At 37.9% G+C, this 16492-nt stretch overlaps 1 protein-coding gene across 15 annotated transcripts in view; it reads left to right on the top strand.

Annotated features, from left to right (window-relative positions):
• The window catches only part of mtd (TLD domain-containing protein mustard), a 306573-nt gene that overhangs the window by 151363 nt on the left and 138718 nt on the right, over positions 1–16492 (top strand). For 4 of the 15 annotated variants that reach the window (XM_069125539.1, XM_069125541.1, XM_069125537.1 and 1 more), the window contains exon 1: positions 12612–14748. The exons of 8 other annotated variants lie outside the window; for them this stretch is intronic. In XM_069125539.1, coding sequence (XP_068981640.1) covers positions 14162–14748 — 587 coding nt within the window. In that variant the 5' untranslated portion in view covers positions 12612–14161. Of the gene's footprint in view, positions 1–12611; positions 14749–16492 lie in introns of those variants that run through there. 3 more of the 15 variants (XM_069125542.1, XM_069125540.1, XM_069125543.1) reach the window with 2 other exon arrangements.

The following is a 16492-nucleotide window of genomic DNA, read 5'->3' as shown; positions in this document are numbered from 1 at the left end:
TGTTTTTTCTTCCGGGTTCTCTGTCGCTTCGACTTCTTACTGGATTTCGTCGTACAGAATGGAGTCTTTAACAAACTGAAATTGATGATTTCAATTGTCTAGATTGCGAATGCAATAATTGACTTATCTAAGAGCTGTTTGTCTTCTACAATGTATCGCGTCATTTTTATTAAAAGTAAATCCTATTATATCTGTGTTTGTAAAGATTAGGATCGATGTAATTAAGATGATCGATGATATAATGTCATTGGCGAAGTGGGTCTTAATCAGACGAATCTGTTCAACGTAAGAAATTTCCGATAACTTTCCGAGAAGAATTATATTCGACATACATAACACGACTAATGTCTCGATTAAGATCGAACCGAAGGCAAAACTAATTTCCGGCTGAGCAAACAGCCATTTGAAATATTGTTAAATTAAATTTAAATAAGAAAGCAGCAGATTATTTCTTTACTTGCTTAAACTAAAAAGAAAAGAGTCTAAAAGAGTCTGACGATAGATGAAGGCTAATTGTTCGATTATTCTAGTCACTATGCATCTTGCACCATCACGTGCACTCAAATTAATCTCCAATTGACTCGTCAGATAAAAATACTTCAAACTTTAAACCACTCTTATCCTTAAGTGTCCATCAGCAGTTCCGATGATCGTGACAAAATTAATTTCTATTCTTTGATTATATGTATAATAGATAAAACGTAAGACTAGTATCAAAAAATTCAACATAAAGATACATGAAAAGCTATATAACGGGGGAGAAAAAGCCAGCTTTTATCTATATACTTTACAAAAATTCATTTAAATCTTGAAAGAGAACACCGCCATATATTGTGTTTTTAAATTTCTCTGGAAGACTATAAACTAGTTACTTTCGCAATTGTCAACTTGACCACATTAAATTAAATCTCGTCGCAATATCGTTGGAAAACTCGGAAAAATCTACGAAGGATCACAAATTGGTTATTTTCATTGGTATTTCGGTAGCTTAACAGTTGTACAAATTGCGAGATTATTTCGATCATTGCGAGTATTATAAAAGCTCATCATGATTCATCATGTGTCACGAGCTCGTGCAGTTTAATTCGAATGTATCGTATCACGTTCCAAAGTCGAGAGATATTATAGGATGAAACAATTTCGTTTTTATCGGTCGACGACTTTCACCGTGTTCGTGCAACCACCACGCCGTGTCTAATTGCGCAACGGATCGATCGGCTTTCGATCGGATTCGATCGTCGTTCGATGCACCTTTTCCTCCTCTTTCTTTCTTTCCACGCCGCTTATTCGAGTCGCAACGACGCTCGTAAAACTTCACGGTAGCATCTGCCTATACGCACATATATTACACGACCAACTGACGCTTTATCGTTCCATGAGGCGATAAATCCTCGTTTCACGACAACTTACGACTCCACTCGGTTCTCTACGTCGATTCTCCCATCTTCCGATGATTTCCTCGAAATTTATTGGCCAGTTAGACCAATACAAACATCTCACGATGATGCGCTACGCCGGTTCCGACTGAATGGAAAAGTAGATCAAATGCATTTTTCATCAAGAAATAGTCGTGCGGATGCAGGAAACTGCACGGGGAGTGTATCGCGATGTTTGGGCCGACTCTAATAGATTATCAATTTATAATATAAAATGTTTCAAATAAGCTTCAAGCTCGTTGGTGCTAAGTAGGAAAACCACTAGCATAATGAAACTCTCGGAAGCATATTTTCTTCGTAAAAGACTGAAATCACCTTATTGTCTTTCAAACAGCGTTATTATGTACCTTTCTTCTTTAAACTATATGATATTATGCTTGAAAAAACCTCCTCAATTTAGAATCTCGATTATATCTCTATCGACGTAAAAAGAAAGATTTATAAAGATATTTAAAAAAAACATAGAACAGTTTCACTTCTTTTTCTTTTTTTTTTTTTTTTTTTTTTTTTTTTTAGTGGAAAAATTCTTCTCTTATGCACGAAGAGAGAATACCTCAGTGATTGAAAACGTTTCAATTTCTAAAAATAAGAACACTGTTGGTCCGTAACAGCAGTCACGGTGTTGAACTAAAATCACACGGATCTTTTTATACACCTGACAGAATGATTGATATGATCTTTATTACAAGCTTACTGTAATGGTACGCGCCGTAAATCTGAGTTTCGAAATGAACGTCCATCAGGTTTCGAAGCGTCTGCAACAATTACCAGCGCTAGATAATACTTTGTGTCCAGTCGAGTTCCTACGTGGACTGGTTGATTCTGGAAGTAGGATAGCCGTCAACGTCATTTTTATGGTCGCAAGTTTTCCCATTGCCGGTTACTCGGTAAATTTACCGTAACATTGCCACGTCGATCCTCGTCGCTCGGCTCAAGCCGCTAGAATTTCGAATAAACAGCGAAATTTCTAGATAGCTACTCTCTGAACAGTTTCTAGTCGACGTTTACTGCCAGAAACGAGAATGTCGTTCGTGTAGAAACGGTGCTTAATGACCCTTGGTAAACCTTCGTTCTCGGTTTTATGTCCACGCCAGGAAAGGAGCTTGCTTAAGCCTGTCCCACGCTTGATTAAATCGAATCTACTTTCTTGCAAAGTTGCAGAGACACGTGTCTATGGACGAGAAAATTCTCAACACCAAAATATTCCAAATTCGTCTATTTATCAGCTGTAGATTCGAAATCTTTTACGAAAAAGCCTCCAAGGTGCAGCACCAAACCAAAGGCCTGAGCTCCAAGCACCTTAAGCTCTTTTCACACGTGAAGAATTCGAATGATTAAAATGACTTCTTGTCAGCCAGAGTACACGAGCCAGTCGCAAGTCACAGATTTCCATTCAACGTCTAAACAAACAGATTTTATCTTCGTACGTTTGTTTATCATAAGAAGGGGGCATAAGTAATTGAAAATTCCAAGAAGAATTTTAAAACCTAATATTTGTAACTGTCATTCTTCTGTACGTTTTTATTCATCGAGTTGATCGATTTGGCTTCTAAGATGGAAATTGGTTGATAACTTTTGTTAAAAATAATAAATACGCGTCCATCGAACGAATCACCATCCATTGCATTCCCAACTAACGAAAGTTAAAAGGAAAAATGAAAAACTACGTACGCGATCGACCGAACTCCGTGTTTCATCGGAATAAAGCAGTTCTTCATCGATTTTCCTAAACTAGGCTCATCCAGGAGCAAAATATGTAGCGTGAGCGTGAATGGAGTATTATATCGTCGCGTAAAAAGATATCCTGGCAGGGAGAAATTTAATTTTTCACAGCGTCGGGCGAGGATGTGCGGTTGGTCACGTAGAACATCTGTTCGAATTCATCTCGTAACAGCCTTGCCGAGCCAGCTTATCTTTCGCACGACGACCACCGCTTCGAAATTCTTTTTTCATGGCTTATCGCGATGAATTTACGCGCTAGGCGTCCGCCTCTTTCCACGAAGCCTCTCAAACGTCACGTGACGGAAAACCAGTTAAGCTTCTATTCACGTTAGCCGTAAATAAAGATTAAACTATCGATTGGTTTGGACGACGATCCACGAAACGATTGGCCAACGCGTGCTCTTTGATTAATGCCTTTTCTGTGCTCGACGTGGGTCATCGTCGGGTCATTACAATCAACGTAGTTTAACTTCAATTCGACAAATAAGGTTATTTTCTGTTGTACGTGTTATATATCGTGTGTATGGTCAAACGGATGCAGAAGAGGACCACAGAATTGGAAACTCAATGGAAATACTGTTTTCCTTTCATTAATTCCATTGACGTGTCTTCTGCTTTTAATTGCTTCAGTGTCTTTTCATTTCTAGCGTCTTTCAACGCTTTTTAGTAATTCCAATTTCATATCCTGTTCGAACAAGTACTTTTCCGTGAATATGAAAGCGAAGCGTTCACGCCTCTTTCGCGGTAGCAAAATGAACAATTTTCAAGCGACCTTGAAATCGAGCCGACTGAAGTAACAAAATTAAGAAAGTTACAGATGAACATATTTCTTCACATTGCGTGAGCAACGTGACTGCTTCATACCCAAGTTCGATCATTTTACTGTTTTCAATGAATTTGTTTTCAATGAATTTCTTTGAATGGCATACGCCTCTTTATTATTATTCCTACTACATCGTACAACTATTCGTTTGTTAGTAAAGTCAATAGTCGATAGTTTGAAGCTTCTTCGAAATAATAATAATAAGTTGAAAGAGAGAGAAATTGTAGAACGCAATTTCACTTAAGTCATCAACCGACCCAGTTTCCTTATAGCCGGTTAATTAAAGAAAAATAGCGATTGTATTTAGCAGCTTCTTTCGAATAAATTTTCCTCAATTACTCTACCCAGCTTCAAAAAGCTATATTTCTTTGAACCATAGCTTTTTTCGGACGAAACGTTTCTTTCATCTCTGGCATTTATCGTGGGCTATCCGATGTTGTGGAACGTGTGAACAAAAATTCTCGTGACGAAAAAAAGAGATGTAAGAATTCGTCGAAATGCGAAACATACGAACCTTTGATTTCGAGAAACGTTTTATGCACGATTTTTATTGTTTCTCGCAATCAGCGTGTTACTTTCGAGCCTGAATCGACGCGGTATATTCGTGCTGCATGATTTTTCAAATTTCAATAGACGGATGAAAGGAAGTCTGGTTTCGATTGTGGCCATTCTGATGTTTTCACAAAGTTTTCTACGTAACGTCCGGAATAATAGACAATGGATTACTGTTGTTTGCTGATACTAAGTATAGTAAGTTTGTAAATGAGGTTCAACGTGAATTGTAGACTTTAATAATAGATTTTAATGATGAAAGAATTGTTAATGATACGTCTGCTAGATCGTACGATTTTATTTATCAATTTCCTAAAGTTCTTTGCTTTAGTCATTTGGAATAGCTCATCTTACTAATTTTGCATAATTCACTTTAAATAACTGAGCATTTTCGAAGATCATTTGCTGTTAGGCTCGTATCACTGCGAGAAAAATGTGCTGATTAAAATTTGATACGATAAATGTATACTAGTCTAGTTAATATGTAACTTTGAAATAAATTCATATTAATATCTTACATTTTTCTCTATCGTTAATAGAATAAATTATTTCAACTATTGCAAGAAAACGCTATTGAAAATTAATTAAAAATTAATCTAGCTAATAAATAGCTAGAATTCTATACTAATAACGTAATATATTTCACTCTGTTACTGTAAAGTGACTCCGTGCACCGAGTCGAAAAATCGTCTTGACCTGAATTTGCTCCTATTATTTTTAATAACCAGACAAAATTTCATTAAATACGATAATGCGGTTTTAACATTTCTTTTGATCACAGCAAGCTTGAAAACAGAACCTTCGTTATGATATCAACTGAGACAACCATAATTCGTTTACGTCAACCTAATATCAATATCTCACCACTAAGATAACCTCTTGCCCCCAGATCATCTGATCGCTTTGATTCTCGTGAAATCTGCTCCCGAAAAACCTCGTGTCTCGTATAAATCATGTCTTACAGAAACAATCAGAAGCCAGATTGGGTAAACGTTCGTGCGACTAGTCGTTTTTGTTCGCGTCTTGGTACGCGCCGAGACGCGAGTGAAAGTTGCGTACCAAAGGTCCGCTCGATTTCTGCTTTTCAGCCTAACAATTATCTCGGCCCGACTTTTCTTCGTCCAAGAAAATTTCATTTATTTATATATATAGGTACGTTTGCGTAACAAAATTCTCGACGTCCTTCAGTGTCGATCAAACGTGAGTCCCTTCCAGTGATCCCAGCGATGGGATTAAGTTCGACGTGTACTCACAAATTCAGATCAAAGACAGCATTGAAGGTTCGCTCGATTAGGCCTGAATATTACTCGCAACATTATAATGATTCGTACGATAATGTTGCAAAGCACTGTCTAAATTAAATCTCTGTCAAAATCTGCATTATAACTACACTCCATTTTCGTTTATATTATATTATATTATATTATATTATATTATATTATATCATATTATATCATATTATATCATATTATATCATATTATAATATAATATATTATATTATATTATATTATATCATATTATATCATATTATATCATATTATATCATATTATATCATATTATATCATATTATATCATATTATATCATATTATATCATATTATATCATATTATATCATATTATATCATATTATATCATATTATAATATATTATATTATATTATATTATATATTATATTATATTATATTATGTTATATTATATTATGTTATATTATATTATGTTATGTTATGTTATGTTATGTTATGTTATGTTATGTTATGTTATGTTATGTTATGTTATGTTATGTTATATTATATTATATTATATTATATTATATTATATTATATTATATTATATTATATTATGTTATATTATATTATGTTATATTATATTATGTTATGTTATGTTATGTTATGTTATATTATATTATATTATATTATATTATATTATGTTATATTATATTATGTTATGTTATGTTATGTTATGTTATGTTATGTTATATTATATTATATTATGTTATATTATATTATATTATGTTATGTTATATTATATTATATTATATTATATTATATTATATTATATTATATTATATTATATTATATTATATTATATTATATTATATTATATTATATTATATTATATTATATTATATTATATTATATTATATTATATTATATTATATTATATTATATTATATTATGTTATATTATGTTATATTATATTATATATAGAATGTATAATACAAAATATATGCTAAATATCACGTGGTATAAATTGGATGTCTCCCACTAATTCTATTTTCTAGTTGTTTTATTATAAATCCATAATTTTCGTCCACATCGTATGTACCTCATAATGTAAAACACTAAACAAATTAAAATTTGCTCGAGATTTTCAGTAAATGTAACGAGTATGTGTCCTAATACTTTGTACTTAGTACTTAGTACTTGGTATCTAGTACTAATACTTAATACTCAAACCGTAAGTACTTGAATGCTTCGTAACGTAATAATAGTGAGCATCGAGGCTGATTACTATAACAGATAATCGACAAATCTAAATCATTTTGTGTTCTCCGCGAAATATGGACCTGCAGTGAACATCCTGTATTCTCCTAAATCTTACCGATATAATCATGATAGTTCTGCGTCATTATAGCGTTAGCGAAATTCCAAAATGTTCCAAATATAACACACGTAATACGTTTATAAAAGTTCTCTACAAATGGTGGCATATCTCCGTGAGTTATAGTATGCTTGAATCCCAACACTCGTCACGCAGGGTCATTCGGGTAACCGGTAATTTTCATGATCGCTAAGAGATGGTTTTCAGCTGGAGATTGGACGCAGTTAAATCGAGGATAGTCGAATTTTGATTCGTGTTCTTTTTTTCTCCTCTTTCTCTCTCTCTCTCTCTCTCTCTCTCTCTCTCGCGCGGTTATATACGTTCAGCTCTTGCGAAACGCGATTCTCTCGTTGATTTTTATTTTCACGTCGATGCACCGAGAACAGTGTTTTAGTTATTTCTCCGAGCATTATCGTGCACAGGCAATTTGCTGTGCGATTGTACGGTCGATATCGCGTGTCGTTCCCGATAGAACAACTCGATGTAACTAGTGGTAATCGCGGAATCGCGCGATTCGCCTGCATAATCGTTTATCCTAAACGCGTTAGTATCAGACCGGATCGTAAAGTCTACTGAACGAGCGTTTAGGACCTAATTAAACGACTGTCGATGTTTATATTTTTTATGGAAAATTTAAATGTCGATTGAAAAAACAAATGTAAAAAGACATCGTAATATGCTCATACCAGTTGCGTTAACCGCGATTGCAAACATGCTAATTTACTCGACCATCGATTAGACCTCTTTTGCGAGTCGCGTGCTGTCAAGAAAAATATTAGAAATGCAGTAGGTAATTCATAGATGCTTCCGCATCATTTATGACGTGTTGCCATTACCATTCATGTTACTGTATATCTTTTTCCTTTGTATCAAAGTGTGTCATCCGTACAAGGATGACAAATAATAGTAATAATAATAATTTTATGAAATACATTGAACGAATAAGCACAATGCACATATTATACCAAAGAATAGATAATCTGTTACCAATATGCGAGCAACTTTGCATCGTAAAGTTCACACTGATCAATTTTAAACTCTCTTTTTACCGCCACTGCACCTGTATTTATCTTATGCTCTCCGCTTGAAAATACAGACGAAGACAGAACGAATTTTTGTTACAACCCAATTTTTTTATCTAAAGTACACTCTATTCGTGAGAAATTTGCATCGCTTGTTCAATCGTAGTTAGCTGTAATCGTATATTGAGTCAGCTACTAACCTTATTAGTAATTCGAACGAGATAACTTAATGCTAAATGAAACGAAACAAACGCAGAGACACGAAACGAGATTATTTGCACATCGATCCGGCCTTTCGACGATTCTATGCGGCGTCGACGCGGAAGAAACTCGCATGGAATCGAATCAGAGCTGTTTGTCCGCCGACACGCGTGCCTCGAATCTCGTTCTGCGATCACGAAACAGCGGCCAAACTATGTTCGATTCGTAGTGACGAAAATCGTGCCTCTGCTTGCACCGCTGTTGCCCGCTTTGTTCTTGCCGTTGTGGCTCTCCGCGAAACAAGAAACGCCGCAGGAAAGTGGTACGAAGAAAAAGGGGAACCGTTTGAGGTAACGGAGATAGACTTGTTCGCGATTGCAGTAGTCGAGTCATAAACCTGTCCTCGGCTACGTGAGGTCGGTGATAAGCAGTTGACTGATAAGGTCGTTAGTAGAGACGCTCGTCTTTTCCTCGATGCATAAAACCACCGTTCCTTTGAAATTGCTCTCTGCCAAGCGAGGACATTTTTCTGCTCTCTTTCTTCGCTTTGTTCGAGAATAATTTTGCTCGAAGATCATTGTTATCGCGAGTTGTTGAATATCGATGGTTTGCTATTTTTCTTGATATTGCGATTATTACGCTATAGCGGATTCGTAAGCGGTCTTCCACGTTTTGGAGAATTTTCCTTTGTTGATATTTGCCAATGGGCATATTTTGCGTTTTGTCACGGAATATTGGTATTCTATTGGTGGTATTAGCAGGTTGCGAACTTTTGTGCATTTATGCGAAATTTGACGATACAAGAAATGTACAGAATGCATATAGTACGCAAAAATGTATAAAACAGGCAATGTTGTAACTCGTTATAATTCCACTTCTTTTGGTTGTGCTCGCGGAAATTTTGCACGCAAATCAGCGGCGTAGTTATCGTCGTCATTATTTGAAATTAGATGTTGTTCATGCTGGCTCGATTGATCGGTGAATTAGCGAATTTAGCGACGTTATCGTTTTGATTTAAGTCAGTCCGATCGAAGAGTTCATCGATTTCCTAGATCTTTGTAAGACAGCGTTGTTGAAGAATATTTCACGTGCGTTGTGTCAATTATTCGTTCACCATTTTCGCTTATATCGGAACGCGTCTGATTTTACAGAAGGCGATTTTGTGTGAAATCTTGCGATTGCTCTTTCGAACGCAGACTCGCGGGATTAACGAGAGGCGGACGTGCAAACCGGTGGAAACAATTGGTCAATTCGTACGCGACTAATTAGCGAATTGCAACAATGAAAATACTGGCTGGCTCTTAATTCGATTCACCCAATTAACTCTCTCTCTTTCTCTGTCCCTCTACGGACGACCATAATCTCACTCGGTCAGCCGAGTTTCTCGAAGCGATCTCTAAACACTAAACAGGAAAACAAACACGTTCATATATGTATATAACATTAGAATTATGCACGACTAAAACATAACACTAGCAACAAAGAAATCAAAGCAAAAATGACATATGAAAAATTACACAATGTAAGAAGAAAAATTCTAATCGCTGAAATTGCACAGTAAATGTATATTTTCACCGATGATTGTGAATTCTTCGTTTTAATTTGAAATGAAATTAATTTGAAATTTTTGCCATAATTGGATTAATTTTAAATATTCACGAAAACATAGCAAGACACCTGATGGTGTATGTTTGATCCGTATAAGGTGAATTTACACAAATGGTACAGTTGTAGCTTTCGATTGTGGCGCAGTTTAAAGTTCGACTTATCTGGTCGTTCCCAGCAATTGGGTCAGAGTTGTATCGCCACGAAAATGTGTCTCGCGACACGATCCTGAATTATACAAACGAAATATATCGCGGTTGGCATAATCGAATTTGGTTTGTACGTGTTGTAGAAGTTGAAGTTTCGGGATGAAAAAGGGGCTACAATTAGACCGCTGATGTTTACGCTTTTGCGGGGAATTTAAATTACATGAAACTACACAGAATGCGTAGAACATTCGAAATATATAAAATGAGATATTCTTTATAATGTTTATAAATAAAGTTATAAATTAAAAGTTAGAACAAATTTTTACTTAGATTTCGTTCCATAAAGATACGAATCGTCAATACTGACTACGGTAACTATTATTTCTTATATTTTAAATAAATTCTCGATAATGGAGGCTCTTCCTCATAGCCCGAATTTTATTGGATTGAAAAATTTGCTGCTTCGCTTCTATTATCAATTACTATTTCTTCGAATCGTAATATACGAAAGATGAAAATTTTGCTACGAACTTGCGAGCGATTCGAATTATTATAGAACTCGTTAAAACATAAACGAGGCTACATTGGAAACTTCCCGACATACAAACCAGTTAATTGCACGCAGTTTCGAGTGCACAGACTCCATAACGCTCCACAACAAAATTAATCTGTGCGCCGGCAACAGCGGTTAGGTAACCGAGGCTCGTCGATTCAGACGTGACGAATAGTTAGACATGGATTATGAAATGAGTTACGATTGCTAGATCATTTGAAAGCTGTTTTGCCGTGATAATTTTCTATGTTTTCGTCTGAGAAGAATCAGACTATTCCTTACTGTATGCATCTTGCCTATGAAAAGCAGTTAATCAGAGAGAGAAAGAGAGGAATAGAGAAAAGGAAGAAAAAACTCGAGAAGGTGTTTGTCATCGTTATCAATGAGAATCTTTATCGCAATTCGAGATACGCGACATACGAATATGCTTCTCAGAAATTTATTTCGCCAAAGATTGGATTATTCTCTCCCGTATACGCGTGAAGATTTTCACGTTTACAGGGGCTCATGATCAGACGAGACAAAGTGATTTTGTTCGACGAAGAATACTCTCCATTTTTGTTTCTTAATAGTCTGAATAAAGATATCTGTCGATAAAATTTTTAACAAATATGAAGATATTTATAAGAATAAATTTATAAGAAATATAGCATGTTAGAAATGTTGATGCAAAGCGAAGAATAATTTAGTTAGGATAATTTCTGGAGCTGGAAATTCGATGTATTAGTATCTTGAAATTTTTCTGAAATTGAACTTATGTACGATTATTTATTGCTTCTTACGAACACCGACCATACTAGTTCCCATCGTCGTTTAGTTACATGCGATAATTATCCGTGTTTGTGTGTTCTTTAAGTATACTGAATCGAGGCACGTTGATACTTATTTACTTAAGACTTATCGTATTGTTGATTCGTTTACACGGGCTTCTCGATAATATATTACTCTATGAACAATTAAACGTTTGTTTAAACAATTAATAAAACGATTGAAAACTACGAATTGTATGAATATAAGACAGAAATGAGCGAGAAACACATACATATTATATATGTGTATGTATATATTCATGAACACATTGTATTACATTGATTCCGAGTTGTTCAAAGTATTTTCAATCGCGATTTTCTTTATTAGTAAGCTGCAAGTAAGACATTATTATAGTCGTCAACGTGTTTCATGAATGTTCATCTCGATTTGAAAAATCAATCTACGATCCACATTTTCCACACTAACGTAAGAAAAAAGATGAAAATTTCGAATTCTTTCTGAATACCTCCTATTAAAAAAAAAACATGATGGGAACATTTACAAATAACGAAACAATTTCGTTCAAATGAAATCTGCGATTTATTCTTTTCACCCCGAGCGCAAATAAAAAAAGAAAATATTTTCGAACATATTAGATTCTTAGAAAAGAAAACATACAAAGAAGTTCGATTGATTTTTCAATCAATCGATCATATCAACACATATTGATCAGTTACAAGTTTAAAAGACACACGTTTATCGATACATGTAAACACTTCACTAAAATTCGCTCTCAAATCATCGTCGTAATAATATTACTACGACAAAGTACGAATTGCTCGTTTGCTCACGCTGATAGTTGCAATGTGAAACACATGCCCCGGTTCCAGCGTTTCCCATTTACGGTGCCGCGAACCTTAAAGTCCTCCATCTTGCGAGTACGCGTTTCGTACGATCGCCGCCTTTCTTCAATCCCGCAATTATTTCGGACGCGTGTGAGACGGTATCGAGAGAATTAAGGAAGAAAAAAAAAAGATTGTTTGTAAACGATTAACGAAGAGCGTAAAGTCGTGTGTCTTCGATGCGTGTTTCTTCTTGTTGGGTACTCGGGCACGGGAGGTGGGGGATGCGCCCGAAGAGACAGTCTCGGCCGAGTGCCTCGACGTGTATAAATACAAGCAGTCGGCTTCGTTCTCGCTTAGTCGCTGCGATACTCGATTCTCGTGACGGCCTGTCGATTCGGCGTGTGTGTACCACTGTCAACTGTGTAGCCCGATATCTCGGTTTATCGAAAACCGGCTATCGTCGTGGAGTGTAAGCAGATCAGGTGCGCACATGCGCGCAAAATCGAAACGCATTACAATAAAGTAGCGAAGAAAGAAACAAGAGAAAAAAAAAGAGGAGGCGAGAGAAAGTCGCCTGTTTTTCCGCCGGTTGTGCGTCTCTCCCTCTCTTCTTAACACGAGACGCCGTGTATCCTGTTATATCGTCGTCGAATTTTGTTTTGTCAAACCTACGTATTAATTTGCTGAAGATCGCGCGTGTCACGTGTGTTCTCTCCCTCTCGTAAGTAAACGAATCTCGATTTTGGCCCGTGTGTGTATACGTGTCGGCATCGCGACATCGTCACGTCGGTGTTACGACGACAAGAAAGGACGAGTGTGCGGATTGTGGCCGACATCGGCGGTCTCAGCGGGCCAGCCTCGATTCCCCGTCGTTACCACCGTATCGAACGACGAAACGGAACACCGCTTTGACTGAACACTATCGAAAAGTCGAGTCGTTCACCTGAAAGCGTTCCAAACCTAACCGCCCAAAGAAGAAGACGCTAGCAACAGCGAAGCTTGGTCGTAGTTCCTGCATTGAAATCGTGGAAACGATTCGAAGCTGCTAGGAAATTGACTTCGCAGCAAACCAGACTCGTCTCTTCGTTCTTGTTCTCTCGTTCAACCAGACAGATTCACTTTGTTCACTGCGAGGAACCGTTATCGAATTCGTTCCGAGTTGCTCCAAATACAATCTCTCGGTTGTAAGTTATTACAACACGAGTCACACACCGCGCCACCTTTGACGGTTCGAGGACGAGGCAAAGGTTGATTCGGTTGACGTTCCGAAACGTAGAAACGCGGCGAACGAGTTTCCAACCAGAGCTCTCTTCTCGACTTACCAGAAAATAGAGAAACAAATGCGTGCGTGCAAAAGACGCGCGCGAGGTGGAAGGTAGTCGGTCGACCACCGTTGGCTGGTTCCGCGCTCACGATTCTCTTGGGTCAACGATCTGTTGGTGGATCTCGCGCTTGAGCTGTTCCCGGTTTGTATACACGTATCTGTGGACAGGTCCGGTCGATACGATATATACATATATATATATATATAGGTTCGTGGTTCGTTCGCGTTCGTTGGATACGCGCGTATTCGTGCCGATAGCACGTTTCACGAGGAGTGAAAAGGCGGTCACTCGGTACGCCGTCGTGGCTGCTTTCACCGGCGACGGAATAATGCCGATCGCGCCTTAACGGTACGCGACTCATGCCTTCCGTATTTCCCTTGCGAACCACCGGAAAAATGATCGCGGATCTCGGGTGATTAAGTGTGCAGTGCTTCGCGACAGTTTCCTGATGGTTTTTCCTGGTCTTCGTCGTCTAGTATAGTGGTCGCGGGTGTTTCGGTGTTGTTGATTTAGTATATCGACAATACAGTGGAAACGTGGATACGCGTTTCGAAGATCTCGATCGATACGTAGCATGGAAAGCAAGATGTACATCAGCAACGAGCCGCAGAACAACGGCCACTCGGCCGCCAAATACGCGTCGACCAATTCGATTCCTTCGATAGTGGAGAAAGAGTCGTCATTCGCGAAACTTATCGGCGCTGTTGGCAGAAGGGACTCGAACGCTATTTTACGCGATAATAAAGGCAGACGGCACAGCGTGCTGGAGGATCTGAAGGCGCGAAGGGACAGTCTGTTTCATAGAGCGAGACGCGGTAGCGTTGTCGAGGAGAAGGAAAATTCGAAACAAGTGCAGAAGGAGAAAAGACGCGCCAGCGAGTGTGGCAGGCGGTGCTCGGTTTTCTACGTGTCGCAGGATCTGCTCGAGGAGAACCAAGAACTACTGGAGAACGAGAGAAGAATACAGGCGGACATCGAGGACAAAAAGGCTCGCAGAAAGTCGTGGCATATCCTCGCCAGGCCGCCAAAACTCGATCGCAAAAGGAGGAAAGGGATTGCTGGCGTCCCGACACAGGTCGCAAGCACCGATGGACTTTACACGCAAGCCAGACAGAAGAGGCCTTCCTGGTGGAACATATTCGTGCCTGACTCCGTCGCCAGGTATTTATCAGTTCGCGTTCCGTTGCTATTCTATTTTGCGTCTTTTGAAGATCGATGTTTCTTGTGAAATTTTTAGACATCGATAACGGCACGCCATCGTTGTCCTTTATCTTTCTCTCTGTTATTGGATCGCGTCGTTTTATCTTTTCGTAAGGCGCGGTATTCAAAAGTTGCCTCTGCAAGTAAATCGCTTTTACTTAAACGAAATTGCTCGGTCGAGTTGCAACGCAGATAAAAACATAGACATAAAGTAAAACCGACTCTCGTCAAACGTTGTACGGTTGGCCGGCTGAAGTTTCGTAGTGTTCGCATCGATAATTTCGAGCGGGACCGGTTTTCGCGGGGGTATCGTTCCTCGCTCGTCACACGCAATGCTTTTATTCCCATGGAAACCAGATGAATAAATTGCCACGTGAACGTTCTCTATCGCATAACATCGTTCGTTTTCTACACTAGGAACGACGCTTCTACAAATTCGTTACTCGTGAGATATTCGCGGAAGCTGATCTCCGTAATCTCAACAATCGGCTATTTATTAGGATGAGAAAGTATGGCGATTTGAAAATTGAATTTTGATTCTTCTCTTCTCGACACGCATAAACGATATTTCGTTAGAAACGCGGGAATGTTAAAAGATCGATGCACAATCCATATCCAATCGATACACAATCCATATCCAATCGATACACGATAAAGGAAAAACGATACTTTCCTCGCTGAACAAACATGAACAGTCAATAATATTAATTTTGACATCAATTTACCGAAGAATATACCTTCCTTAGTCGTATCGTACGCTTCTGTCGTATCATCTGCCATATCGAGGAAAAGTCACAGTTTTCAGGTTATTATCATGGACGTTACGGGGCGGAGGAAAGACGCTTAGCAATCACGATTTTGTTATCGTTTATTCGTGTTATATCACCGTCAATACGCGCTGTTACAGTAGCAAGTATAGTGAATGTGATTTGCGAGAAAAAATCGCGAGACAGGTGCACCGTGTAAATATTTAGCAAAGTCGACGTGAAGTTAAAGCCATAATCCGGGCCCCGGTGATCATGTCACTTGTCAGACAGTCGCATTACCGCCCGCGATAACGACCTCGTTCATAGCGTATACAACGCTTTTACCAACCGAATTCTAGCATGATCTGTTTGTATTACGTAGCCTGGGTGGAAAGTGCCTCGTGATAAAAACATTTGCACGCGTTCCTCTAGAACCGTTAATATTTCTGCATCGAAAGCTGACGTCATCCGGTCTTGCGAATAAATCGGTTACACGTATCATATCCGCGATACAGATCCTGTAAGTAGGTACATAGACGTTCATTCTTTCATCATTTGTAGATTCGAAATTTTGTAAATTAACCACGCGAATGGTATACTCGGTTTACGTAAATTTTTGCGTACGTTCCGAATTAAATAATATTATGTCGAAACGTCGGCGTATTTGTAACATGCATAAGACGTTAATTTTATCCGATGTTAATGGGAATTTTTCGTACAGCAGTAGGAAGATACACATATCTTGCTTTATAAAAATAAATCGAACCGCAAATATGTGTTTAACTTCTCTTTCAGCGATCTTGTTTTTCACACTTGCGAGTACAGCGTCCTTGAGAATTGTAATAATTACATTTCCAACCATTTCGCAATCCCAAACACGATGTATCATCGATGTATCATTGAACTATCGCTAAGTTTCTAGCAGAACAATCAGGTGCACGATCGATGGAGTTTTGTAA

This window comes from Bombus flavifrons, chromosome 13 (assembly GCF_040668555.2).
Source record: "Bombus flavifrons isolate JBK064 chromosome 13, iyBomFlav1_principal, whole genome shotgun sequence".
Classification (NCBI taxonomy): domain Eukaryota; kingdom Metazoa; phylum Arthropoda; class Insecta; order Hymenoptera; family Apidae; genus Bombus; species Bombus flavifrons.
This window is presented reverse-complemented; position numbering and strand designations above follow the sequence as displayed.